This window comes from Nyctibius grandis, chromosome 1, assembly GCF_013368605.1.
Source record: "Nyctibius grandis isolate bNycGra1 chromosome 1, bNycGra1.pri, whole genome shotgun sequence".
NCBI lineage: Eukaryota > Metazoa > Chordata > Aves > Nyctibiiformes > Nyctibiidae > Nyctibius > Nyctibius grandis.
The window spans coordinates 68,808,079-68,821,524 of NC_090658.1; the positions used below are offsets into that span (position 1 = coordinate 68,808,079).

Sequence of the window (13,446 nt, forward strand, 5' to 3'; positions counted from 1 at the left end):
CATATATACATCATCATGCTCCTTTAATTTCCACCTAAGTGTCAAGGGCCTACATTTGTAGTCAAAGAAATCCTCTGGTATTTCCAAAACTGTTTCTGTTCACAGCTGGAATTTCCATCATTTTCAAAGGGCTAAGCCTTAGCAGGTTGTCAAACTAGCAGCCTAATTTGAAAACAAACCTACTCTTCACTTCCCTGACTGGGTCTACAATTATTTTACCTAATGCAGCATGAGCTCTATACCATATACTGACACTGCTGAATTCCCTAAAGAAAGCAGGATCATCTAGGAGGACAGTGCTATTTTCATGCAGTAGGTCACTGTGAAAGTCATAAACCATAAACAAGGTTGTGAGAGACCCAGAGTCTGTCTTCTTTACATGATAATTCCTAGGACCGTGCTGTAGTATCAGGTGGTGCCTCTGTATAAGGGCCCTCAGCTTTTGAAGCTGAGACATGGCACAGAAAAGAGTTTGAAACCAGTTTGGTGGGAAAGAGGAATGAAGATGGGTCACAGCTCTCTAAGGACAAGGACACATCCAGAAAGGAAGTAACTTAAGTTGTTTTAAAATTTCTGAAGAGAGTTCTGAGCCTACATATGTGAACCCTCGTCCTGCCTGGATGGGCCATTTACCCTATCTGGAACCACAGGTCACTGACAGGGACAGGATTTCCTATTCTCTTTAGAGAAAGGAATCACCATTCTCTTGTGGGGGTCTCTGCTCACTACACTGGTGGCTGTAAAAGCCACCTTGAAGCACCTGACGCCACCCCATGCTGCATGAGAGCTGCAGGCACCCACAGCACAGCTGTCCGTGAGCCAGACTCAGTCCCACTGCGGATCTCACGCTCTCTCATGTTTCGACTAATGCTGGTTACTGATTAGCAGGAGTCTTTCCATCACAGCACTGTTACACCGTTTTAATTCTGTTAAGACACTGATGACATTTACGACCCAGATTGGGTGCTTTCCCTCTTGGTGTAATTGCAACCTAATTTCATATTTCCTGCAACTCTCAGTGTTGCATACAGACCACTGCTGTCTACTGGAACTTGATGGCTGCTGTGGAAATTCTTGCTGCTTACAACAGAATACAGTGGCACCACAGAGAAGTTCCCAAAGGAGCATGAGAAACAGCCAGGGCTTTACCTACCTGACGGCACATCCTTTGCAGTCACCTTCGATATCCCTGAAATTCCACAGTCCTATGGGCTTGCTGTCTAGAAAGGTTTCACCCATGCAGCCAGTGAAGGTGGTGACTCTTACAGCATCTGATTTCTGCAACAGAAAACGCAAACCTCATTAGAATTCAATCTGAAGTGATCTACTGTGTCTGAAAGCATAACTGGTATGAAAATCACAAATACCAGAAGATGCTTCTTATTATTTTAAATATCTATAATATTTAATCTGACAAGCCCTCCTATAGAACAACTGATCAGCAAAAATGTGAGCTAAACTTTGTATCAGTCAGAATGGAAAAGCTCATTTATATTTGAGGCTGTGGGGAAGGCGTTGGTGGAACGATTCCTGGAGAACGAGGAGCTGCCCCAGCTTCCACATCATCATTAGCTTTCCAGGCTATTCAGGAAGCTGCCTGCTCCCACTTGTTCAAGGTCCCTCTGGGATTTTGTTTAAGTCTTCATAGAAAGGACTATGAGGAATCTTGCCCACACTACAATAAGCAAAATGTTTCTACTGTACTTAATGCTCAAAAGCCTGGAAATTGAGCAGATTGTCCAAACTAAAAGACCAACTGTGAACTCAACTGGCTACACCTGTAAAGTTCATGCTGAATTTTGGATGCAGAAAAAAGTGCAGATGGCAAAGGAATTAAAACTCATATTCCATCAAAACTCATTAAGTTAGGGTCACCCACATGGGGTAAAGCTCATTAGATCATAACATGGTACCATGATCAAGGTAGTAATATTTGACAGTACACAGAGTACTCAGCTCAAAATTATCCTTCTAAAAATATCTAGTTTCATTTAAATTTCACTTCATCAATATGAGCTGATTGAAAATCTATACACTTAGCTATTTGAGATAGACAAGCACCTGCTGTTTTCCATACGGCAATTATGAATATTAAGATCTTGCAAGAGAATATGGAGAAATGCAACTTGAAAATATTCAAGGAAAAGTATGACTCAAAAGACTTAATGTGCTGGTGATATTTCCCAGGTAATTGGGAAGGTTTTAATTAGCAACAAGTACGAACTTAATGTCACTTCTGAGAAATTCATGACATCTAAGTATCATAGTCTTCTCCTCAAGTCAGATGAAAGATGTTTTTATAAACTGAAAATAAACCTTCTTTTTGAATACACTGCAAAGAAGCATGCAAAAAGGGATGTGGACAAAATCCCAGGACAAATCTAAAGCACTCCAAGACCCAATAATATGAAAAAGTAGATTTCTGAGACAAAGATTTTAAAAATATTAGTGACCTTGATAAATGTCCAAAGAGCTCAATGGTTTTAGAAAAGAGTTTCAGTTAAGGTCTTCATTTTGTGGGCCTGACAACTGTACCACATGATGACAAAAATTCCCAGAAAAGTAAAGTTATCATTTATGTTTTAATTCCCAGACTGTGTCTGAACAGAGCAAGTCTGATAGTGTTTAAAACCCTGAACTGCAAAAATACCAGCCATACCAATACATTGTCTTCCTACCTGTGCCCTTGTCTTTATCTACCTGGAGAGATAAAAAATAATTCAGGATGGTTTTCCTGACTAAGATGAAAAAATGGAGAATTCTCCAGAAAATGTCTGGAGAATTCTTACTGAGGTTGAAAACGGCTGTTCTGGCATCAGACTTTTGCAGCATCCATACCTCCTGTTCCGGTTCAGCATCGCACCTCATTCTTGATCCTAGAATTGTCTTAGGTGCTGAATTGTGCTCACTACTCACCTCTGCCTGACTGTATCTAACTAAAGGGAAAAAAAGACATTCAGGAAAGGGTTCAGATTTATGTGTTACTGTGTTCCAAGTCCTGTTTACCCTGAAACATCAAGAGCCCTTGAACCCTTTTCCCTCTAGAGATTCTGCTAAGTCTCTAACTTTTTCCAAAAGACACACTTCATGAAGATTCATTGTTAAGTAATTCTTCTTGACTAGGTATTATTCAAATACTGTTAGTATTTAAGTATCAAATAAATACCCTAAATAAATACTACTACTACTAATAAACATGAAGTAAAATCAGTAGCTATAATACTAAATATTTCAAAATTCAAACTAATTTTTTCTCTGACAGTGCAATTTAAGTAAGATGACCTATGTTAGGAGTGGTGACATCTTTTATTGGAGTGGTATGTACCAGCTTTGGGGCCTGGCTACTCAAATAGTACATATGATCTCTCTTCACACCTTTGCCTCACTTTTTCTACCATCAAACTGTAACATTAAGAGCTCTTTATTTAGCAATAAAATGTTTATAACACTTAAACCTAGAGATGACATCAAGTAAAACATACATTTTTATTAGTCTAATTAAATACACACTATTTGAGTAACTGAATGCAAAGGAATATATATTGTTATATATATTGTTAGAAGACCAGGAATGTATGGCAACAGAAATGAGTTTCTGTCACTACGATACTGAAAGCCTGTTGGGGCAGCAGTATGTCCAAGGTAAAGCACCCAGCTATGTAGCAGGGATTAGTTGTTTGGGCTAAATGCTGCCTCAATACAGCCAGCCACCAGGCTTCTGATTAGAAGTTAACAACATGGGCAGAGAATCTTCAAGTCTGTGCACCTACATGTCTAGGCAAATCCAAATAATCTGTCGAGTGCAGGTGTACTATTTGCCACTAAAGCACCTACTACAATGTTGCCAGCATGTTAAAAGTTTACTATTTCTACTGTAAGCAATAACGAAAATTGTCCACATAAATAGCCAGTTAATACACTAGCACCAGATAAGACATTACCTTTATTTTTTCAGTTAAACCACCAACAAACAGCATGGCATTAACATCTACATCCAGAATGGTATATCCAGGTGGAGAGACAGCACTGAATGTGGCTGGCACAATGCTGGCTTTAGGACCATCCAGAGCTCGTACTGATATTGTGCCATTTTTCCCAGTCCTAGAGATTTTAACAAAATAATTTAAGCATAAGAGTCAGCAGGTAAACCAAAAATAGGAAAAGTCTATTTCAGATGGCATCTTTTAATAGAGGCATGTATTGCTGATTTGATTATGTTTCATTTTGATACAAATGAATAGACTCTTATGCCTGTGTAAGTTAAAGACATGATCACAGAAACAGGTTTTTTTCTCGCCTCAGTGTCCTTTTTGAACAAAATTCACTATACAGATGAAGTGGAACTTTCATTGACTAAAACAAAGAAGTGGCATTTTTAAAATTATTGTGAAAAAACTAGTGTTAAGTAATTGTTTCTTGACTTAACAAATGATGCAGGCAAGGTTCCAAATTAAATTTCTGAATTTCATAAGGTTTATTAGATTATATTTGAACTGAAACAAATGATCATGTGATAAAGTACTTCAGTTTCCTTCACTGCGATGCATAGAGTTTGCGTTTTCTGCAGCGAAGCTCTCTGGTTGCTTATCTAACAGGCACAAACCCCATTGTTACCTCATTGTCCTCTATGAATCATATCAAATATTGATGGTAACAACAACAACAACAAAAATTTGCCATTTGTTAAAAGTTTCTGCAGCAGTTCGTTTTCTGCTCCTTAGGTTATATTAATGTAGTAACTGGCATGGAAGGAGTTTGCTGACATATTTACAATAGAAGGAACAGAACGTGGAAAGAGATGATTCCTCCTAGTCTTTCAGGTACACAGAAAAGTATTTCAAAGGAAACTTGAATAATTTTGAATCCTTTCAATAATTTGCTTAATATTACTTTAGCTTACAGCAGTATGGATAGCAGCTTTCCATAGAAAGCCTACTACTTACCTAATAGAAGTAAACTACTAGGCACTTATAGTCACACCATAAATTAGCTTTTCATCCCAGACAGATGGACCATAATCAACACACACAATTTCTTATGGGGCCATAATATAACTGTAGAAACGAGCATGGAGTGTGACCCAAATCCTGTCATGTGCAGATGAAGTATCTAGTATATTCAGTAATGTGGTGGAGGAGTGGCTGGGAGATAAGGTAGGCAGAGGGAGATCACATACTGTAAATTTATGGATGACTTTGTATATTGCTGCTTTATCTCACTTTTAATAGGATGCTGGATTTCCTATGACCATTGTCATGTTAATTTGAAAATTCCTAACATGGATGCCTGATCTTACAACCCTAACTAGCATTGATACACTCAGCATGGATACCCATATTACATGGAACTTTTCTAACTTATATGTTTGATACTTAATGCAGAAATACACCATTTTAAATAGAACTTACTTTCTTTTTCCATAACTGTTTACGAAGAGTGTATACCTATCAAGAGTGACTACCCATTTTTTAGATTACATGTGGTATTTCACTTGCTCCCTGATTAGACTCTAAAAGTTACTCAGTACCTGTTCTCAAGCTAGACAAAACTGAGACTTTTATCAGAAAACAGATTTTGTATCTATATTTGTGAAAAAAGGTTTCTAGGAAAAGGAAGGAAACAGATTAAATAGAGGTGATAAAATTCACCAAAAACTTCCACTTGTATCTTTTCTAGATGAAAAGTTACATACTCATCCTATCAAGATACTGTCAAGTCACAGCCAGAAAAGTAAAAAAAAAAAAAAACACCAAAAATCCCTTTGATTTTCCAAAGTCCTGAAGTTTGCTGCATGCAAAGATGCAAAATTCCTTTTTGTCTCATGATAAAAAAAAACAGATTGGCTTGGGGTATTGAAGTAACAAGCAAAATAAAAGTGAAAAGCATATCTTTCAGGAAGAACTGTCATTTCTGTTAAATAAAGTTTTACTTGAAGAACTTACATTTAGAGCACAGCAAGGCATAGCTTAGGCTACCAAATAAGATAAATGAAGACATTGCTATCCTGTACTTACAGAATTCCTGGATTAGAAATTTTACTGGGCCAGGGCTCTAGAGGGTAGAAAAATCCTATAAGACTATGCATTTTATGTCTAAAAAACACTCCCCAGAAATCCTTTGGCTCAGAACCTGTTACCCAAAAACCAGAATAAGTTGACAATTTTCTTATGAAATAACATAGAATTGGAAAAAAGCCACTTAAATTAAAAAAAAAATGTTGAGATATTTCAGTTTTGATAAATTTCTCCTGAACTGTGAAGCAGGGTTGCAAAGTAATTTTGAGGGTTTCCAATCAATGGGGAATACCTTTGTAGACCTATGCCATCTTGCCTGCTTTGTAGTCAGGGATCTTAAAGCTTTCAATGTGAAAAATACATATTTGCAAAAAAACACCCAGGCTCTTCCATTACCCACCCGTACCCTGATCTGGCAGCTCTGGAAACCACATGGATGGGATTCTCAGTTCCACAGTGAATCTCCTAAGAGACATCTGGGGTGTGTGAACATGTAGTTACTCCCAATCATTTTAACAAAGTGGAATAAAGCCATCCACATTGTTCTAAATGATTTTTTTAAAATTTCCTTTTAATGACAATATTTTACCTTTAATTCCAAAATCAATTGAATGCTAAGCAGATAGCTTTCTATGCAGAATAAATTCCAAATTTTTACTTTATTTTTTTCAGAAGGCTTATTGATTAGAAGCCCTTTAAAGGATAAAAGTTCTCAATGTAGTAATTGTTGAAAGACTAACAGTTGATAAAGACCTTTTTTTAAACAGCTTAAGTTTGGTGCTCTCTGAAAGAAAGTCATTGGCACTTTCAGCATATATTGTGCTGAAATCAAGATTCCAGTTTAAAAACATCCAAGTGCAATAATGCAGAAGTTGCTGAGCAAACTGACACTTTTTAGGGTGTCTAATATGTCACAAATAGCATGGATGTCTTTCATCTTAAGACTGAAATGCTAACAATGGAGTCTCTTCCATAAATAATTCTCTCTTATTTAGGCAGGACAATTGAGCTTGAAGAAAGAACTTGGCTAACTTGACAGCAAAAAGACATTGCTATCCTGTGCACAATAAGTCATCAGGTTAGAAGATATTGTTCTAGTGATAGTTCTGCAAAACTGGTGGATTACAGATGTACCAGCACTGTGTGACTGATCAGATGAAAAATGTACATAATGCTATGCATGCAGGGTTTGCTCTTTAGGAGATGCATGATATAAATGAAATGACCTTTGAAAGTAATCAACATTAGATTTCAAAATACCGTGACCCCTTGAAAGCACAGAAAATCTTCATTGGAAAGTATGGCTTACAGTTGCCACAGTAGATTAAGACTGAATTCTTGCTGAGCTGGGCTGGATGTGTCTACAGTGAACTTGTGATCCAAGCATCCTTGTCCTCAAAGGAAAGACACTGCTGAAACTCTGTCATTAACAATTAAAACAATGGAAATACTTAAATCACACTTGATTAAAATCACAACTAATCAGGTCCTGCTCCTAATTGAGGTCTGCTGCAGTCAAGTGACATGGTTTCACTGATCTAGCGAGCCTCATCCATTTGACTGTTTCACAAAATTTACATTGTTTGCATGTTGCAAGCCTGCCTTTAATAATTTTGTGACATACAGTTATGCCAGATTTTCCTTTGTTAATTGGTATTTTGATTGATTGCAGTTCTTGATGACCATCAGATTTGCCTCTGTAAGCAGCTAAGTAACTGTGTAAGTGACATTGGTTAAATTCAAATTATAGGGAATTCCTATAGGAATTCCTGTATGAACAAACTAATTTTACTTCAATTCCATTAAAAAAGTATTAAAATATTTCCATGATAACCTCTGCATATACAACAAAATGCAAAGTATTAGTACACTTTAAATAAAAAGGTGATGAAAATTAGAAGTGTCCCTGGAAAACACCATGTATGAGTATAAGTTGGGGACAGACCTGTTGGAGAGCAGCGTAGGGGAAAGGGACCTGGGGGGTCCTAGTGGACAGCAGGATGACCATGAGCCAGCAGTGTGCCCTTGTGGCCAAGAAGGCCAATGGCATCCTGGGGTGTATTAGAAGGGGTGTGGTTAGTAGGTCAAGAGAGGTTCTCCTCCCCCTCTACTCTGCCCTGGTGAGGCCGCGTCTGGAATATTGTGTCCAGTTCTGGGCCCCTCAGTTCAAGAAGGACAGGGAACTGCTAGAGAGAGTCCAGCGCAGAGCCACGAAGATGATTAAGGGAGTGGAACATCTCCCTTATGAGGAGAGGCTGAGGGAGCTGGGTCTCTTTAGCTTAGAGAAGAGGAGACTGAGGGGTGACCTCATTAATGTTTATAAATATGTAAAGGGCAAGTGTCATGAGGATGGAGCCAGGCTCTTCTCAGTGACATCCCTTGACAGGACAAGGGGCAATGGGTGCAAGCTGGAACGCAGGAGGTTCCACATAAATATGAGGAAAAACTTCTTTACGGTGAGGGTGACTGAACACTGGAACGGGCTGCCCAGAGAGGTTGTGGAGTCTCCTTCTCTGGAGACATTCAAAACCCGCCTGGACGCGTTCCTGTGTGATACGATCTAGGTAATCCTGCTCCGGCAGGGGAATTGGACTAGATGATCTTTCGAGGTCCCTTCCAATCCCTAACATTCTGTGATTCTGTGATTCTGTGAACAGATGCAGTAATTATCAAGTTAGTCGTAACACAGTGGAAAGTTTGGCGCAGACGTTAACTGAACTGAACATCTCTGATCATTACTCAACAGTCAGTTTTTTCATATTTAGATTTCATTCAGTGTGCTGAGTGACCTTGAGAATTTCACAACCTCTGTGCCACCACATCTTCTCTTTTTAAGGCCTTTTGGGATCCTTGATTAAGAACTGCTATCAGCCTTTAAACCTACCATATGATTACTATTGTGTGTCAATGCCTGTCACCACTGAAATCAATGGCAAAATTCAGCAAGGCCAGAATTTCATCTTATGTCCCCATTCTAAGCGGATTCCCTGCTCCAGCCGTTCAGGCATCTCTGTCAGGTTGCTGAAAAAGTCTGTGGCTGGAACTGAGCAGAAATTTGGAGAAAAAGTAAGGGAATAATATGAGTAAAACTCTTCAACAGCTTATGAAGGGAGTCAGAGAAGAGTTATCAAATGGACTAAAATGTTCAAAGTTGAAGAATCTTCAGTAGGGTATGTGACTTATGAAGTCTGCCTTAAGAATGCAAAATCAGTCCCGAGTTCTTCGTCTTAATCCCACAAATCCAACTAATGCTCTTCAATGTAATTCTCCTAAACACTGCTCTGTACTTCAGATTTGTGCAGCTGTAATTGTTCTAAATTGCTGATCCAGCAGTTTGTTCAAAATTAATGGCATGCACACCCTATATATCCAGAACAACCACCTTAATAGGCAATGTGCTTTTGTAGGATGTGTGAATTTTCATACCACGTCCTGGCTCCATATTCTGCTGAAGCAGCTTTCTTCTAAATGAAAGTCTGGCATTACTGTGTCACAAAGCTATTTTAGTATGCATAATATGAACTGGTGAAGATTTCAACAATTTGTATCATACCCCAGTTTGTATTTTCCTAGCAATACGGTTTCATTAAACCAACTTCTGGAGACGGTGCCATAATTTTATTTAATTCCGTCCTCTGAATGGCTGATTTCTGTGATTTCACTAAACTATTTAGACTGGATGCCATTTCCTCCTCTGAGAGCTATGGATGTAACTGGAATTAGAGTGCTTTGTTTTCTGCTTCCTTCTTTCATTTTCTGACTATATTATCACTTCTATGTTTAATACTATGTGAAATTAATTGTAATGATGCAGGAGGAATTACTCAGCTTCACATTAAATTGCAATATAGATGATGTTATCTAAATTACTAAGATCTGTTCAGAAGTAGAAGATAAAGGATAGAAAGTTATGTAATCCTTATGCTGCAATTACTACACCATATGTCATGTGTTTGCTATTTGAATGGAAAATATAAGCTTCAACTAACAAATGTGAAATTTTAATATTAAGGTATCTATATTTCTGAAATCCAAAAGCATTCAACAGCTGATCTCAAATTACAAAGTATAGTTTAACTTTACAGAATATTTCATCCTTGAGTTTTCATAAACCGTTTCTTTTTAAATATCTCCAGTTTGAAGAGATATTCTGCCTATGGAAATGATGTTTTGAGTAAGAATCAAGATACTGCTGTATGACAGACCATTCATTTGCCGTACTGTATCAAGACCAGAAATTCAGAAAAGCTGCTCCTCTTTGAATTTGAAGGAGAAAAGAATATTAGTTAACTGTTTCAGTGCCAAAACCTGTAACTGATTTTAAAAGGAAGCTAGTTGAAGAAGAGAATCAATAGAGTGATAGGTAAACAGAAGGGAATATAGGCAGTCATAGATTTTTGGTGCTAGGTGGGAAATACATGATGAAAAGAAATTCTTGACACAGAACAATTTACATTTCAATAGTAATTGTAGTGTATGCACTTTTGGTACTATTGGACGTAGGTTCAAAACCTTTCATTAAACCAGACTAGAGTTTCTCATATTTATGACATCATCTTTTTTCAAAAAGTTGATGTTTCAAACATAGCAAACATTTCCACGTAAACCTGAGGTATGCCAACTTGAGGACAGTGGATTAGAAGCAGAACTTGTTAAATTTAGTCATTTTTTCTTAGCAACCAAGTCTTGGAATTGAAATATATACTTGCCTAGAGGCTTCAATCCGGTACCAAAACCCATCATCAATGGTCAGATCTGGATACTCTACCCGTCCAACACCAGATCCCACATCCCACAGGAAGCTCACCTTGCCTTTGCGCATCTCTATGGCCAAGAAGTCAGTCTACATGTAAAATACAAAAACAGAAGCAATCTCATATTTTAATTAAAGGAAGTTTTCCAGAACTCTTCACATTTCAGAACGCCTAATGAGGCATCAGAAACCCATATACAGACAGTAAAGTATGAACATTAATTCTCACAGTGATCTAAAATGAGATTCTCTTTTTCCTGCTTTCATTGGTTCAAATATGGAATCTTAAGCCAAAGATGGTAAATGACTTCTGTCAGTGATATGCAATAAATGGCTGCTAGACTTAAAGAAATGTTAATATTGTAGCCATCAAGAAAAGGATTCAACTCAGAGTAACGTCTGTAAAGCATCCTTTGGATGGCAGAAAGATGTCAGGATTCTAGGCCAATACATGATGTCATCTAGCCTCTTCATTTTGTATTAGGTAAATAAAATATATAGTTTAAACTGTTAGAATACTTTTCCCATTTACTGAATTATTACTGATTATTCTAGAAGTCTGTCTGCTGTAGGGCTCATGGGAAACTAAATCATTCATCACTATTATGCTTGGAATTGTAGTCTTGATTTAAAATTACAATAAATAAGAGCTTTGACAGATGCAAGATGATTATCTACTTCATTGCCAAGGGAAAACCCACAACCAACCCAAAAATTACCCTGCTTGCACTGTGAATTTTAAAGCTCTAATGTAGTCCATGTACTTTTCTCCCATTTCATATCTAGTTAAAATTAAAAAATATAAAAAAATATTTGCTGGTCATATTTCAGAATTCCCTACATTGATACCAAAGAAAGTAAATGTCTAGATTATTTTAGGCCCTCTACTACTGCTTAGAAGCCTGTAGAAGGGAAATAAAAGCCTTTCTCATCTTCTGTATTTGTCAGTAGTCTGATTTGATTCAGCAACCCTGACATGAAAAGCAGGAGACAGACTTACAAACTTGGCACTTCCAAGGTAAAAAAGCAGATTGTCAGCAACTACAGTCTTCACATTGACAATGACAGTGTTGTACGTTCCCTTCTTTATTTCTGGTCTGTATGTGCGAATACAATTGCCTCCAGAGGACACGGACACTTTGATCTTCAAAAAAGCATAGCAGAAAGAATTCAGTTTACTGCTTATTATTCCAGAAATAACTTTAGATGCTTCCAAATAATTATAAGAATATTACACTTTTTTATTCCTTCCTTCCCATTTCTGTGTAACAGGTACCAGGGAGTTGCTTGGATATGCACAGGAGGTAGAAAGGGAATTTTCTTTCTGGGATTGTTTATTAAAAGGAAATAAAAGCTCTTTCTGGCATTCAGATTTGACAGGACGAACTGTATGGATTAAAAATAGCTCGAAGATATACTGGTCTAATGCAAGCAGCAGTGGAATTCTAGCAGTACAGATAGTCTACAAGTAGAATGTGCAGCCAGGAAAATAAGCAGCACTCCTGAAGGGATCACAGCACATTGCTACCAGGTAGACAGGATGATCTGGTTTTTTCCTTGTAATATCTTTGATTATGCCAATTTAAGACACCTTTTATTTTTAAACCAACAGTTGTGTCTATCACTGCTTTTACACAGCCCCTAATGGAGCTGGTATTCATAACTAAGTTTCATTTTCACAGCTGAATGACATATGCATTTGGATATGTGTGCTAATTTCCTCAGGCTCTGAGCATAGATAAAAACAGTACACTGTTTGCTTTCATAGTGCCAGCATAGACACAATGACAGTACAATGGTATTTCAATTCCAGCTAGACGTGTTTATATATTAGAGGTACATAATGGTATCACCTTAAGCTTAGGCAAACTTTGTCAGAAAGGAGATACATTATATGACCAAACTCACAATTTCCCTATCTCAGAAATGCTGAGCAGTTAAGTAGTTCAAAGCCTTCAGACAGAAGATGAATGTAACAAAACCATATCATCAAGCCTGTCTTTCTGTTGTGGGCAAATTTCATTGAGTACATGGAATACACTTCCTCCCCAGGATCCTATTATTCTGTAGATTTTTTTTCAACCATTTTTCAGGAAGTTTTCTTAAGTATCACCTTCGATATTTTTTTTTCCTTTGCTACATTAGGTCACAAGCTGAATAACCTCAGTATTAACCAGCTGATCCTCGAGTTTAGAGTATTACTGAGTCAGGGAGATGGACTCCAAACTAGAAATGTATTCTTAACTCAAGTTCAAGTCCTCAGAACTGATACGGGACAAAGAAAGTCAAGAATAGCGGAAAAACAAATACACTCAGCAATTTCAGTGAGTTTGAGATGGTGTCATTCTCAGGTAATATAAGTTCTATGAAATGAAATCAGGGGCTTAATATCAGTGCTGAGGCAAAAAAATACATTTTAGTTTTCACAAAAAATCAATGATGTTGTGACTCTTCTGTTGCACTATCATCCACAATACTTCTTAAATAATAACCTTTCCAGATACATTCCTACAGATGTTATCCATTTAACAAGGGCGCGTTTTAAATGAAGAAACAAGACACAGAGTGAAAATCATCAGAATATTCTCTGTTTATCTGAGAAATTATACTCCATTATTTGCTCTCTTTACACATGTTTAGAATTAGAAAGGATTCACTCTGTGGAAAAGAAACAGAAAA

General features: G+C 37.4%; 1 protein-coding gene across 1 annotated transcript in view; it reads right to left on the minus strand.

The window, feature by feature from the left end:
* The window catches only part of LAMA2 (laminin subunit alpha 2), a 400,132-nt gene that overhangs the window by 34,831 nt on the left and 351,855 nt on the right, over nt 1–13,446 (minus strand). Inside the window, 4 exon segments of the mRNA XM_068416012.1 lie at nt 1,154–1,278; nt 3,942–4,101; nt 10,724–10,857; nt 11,768–11,911. Of these exon segments, the coding sequence (XP_068272113.1) occupies nt 1,154–1,278; nt 3,942–4,101; nt 10,724–10,857; nt 11,768–11,911 (563 nt within the window).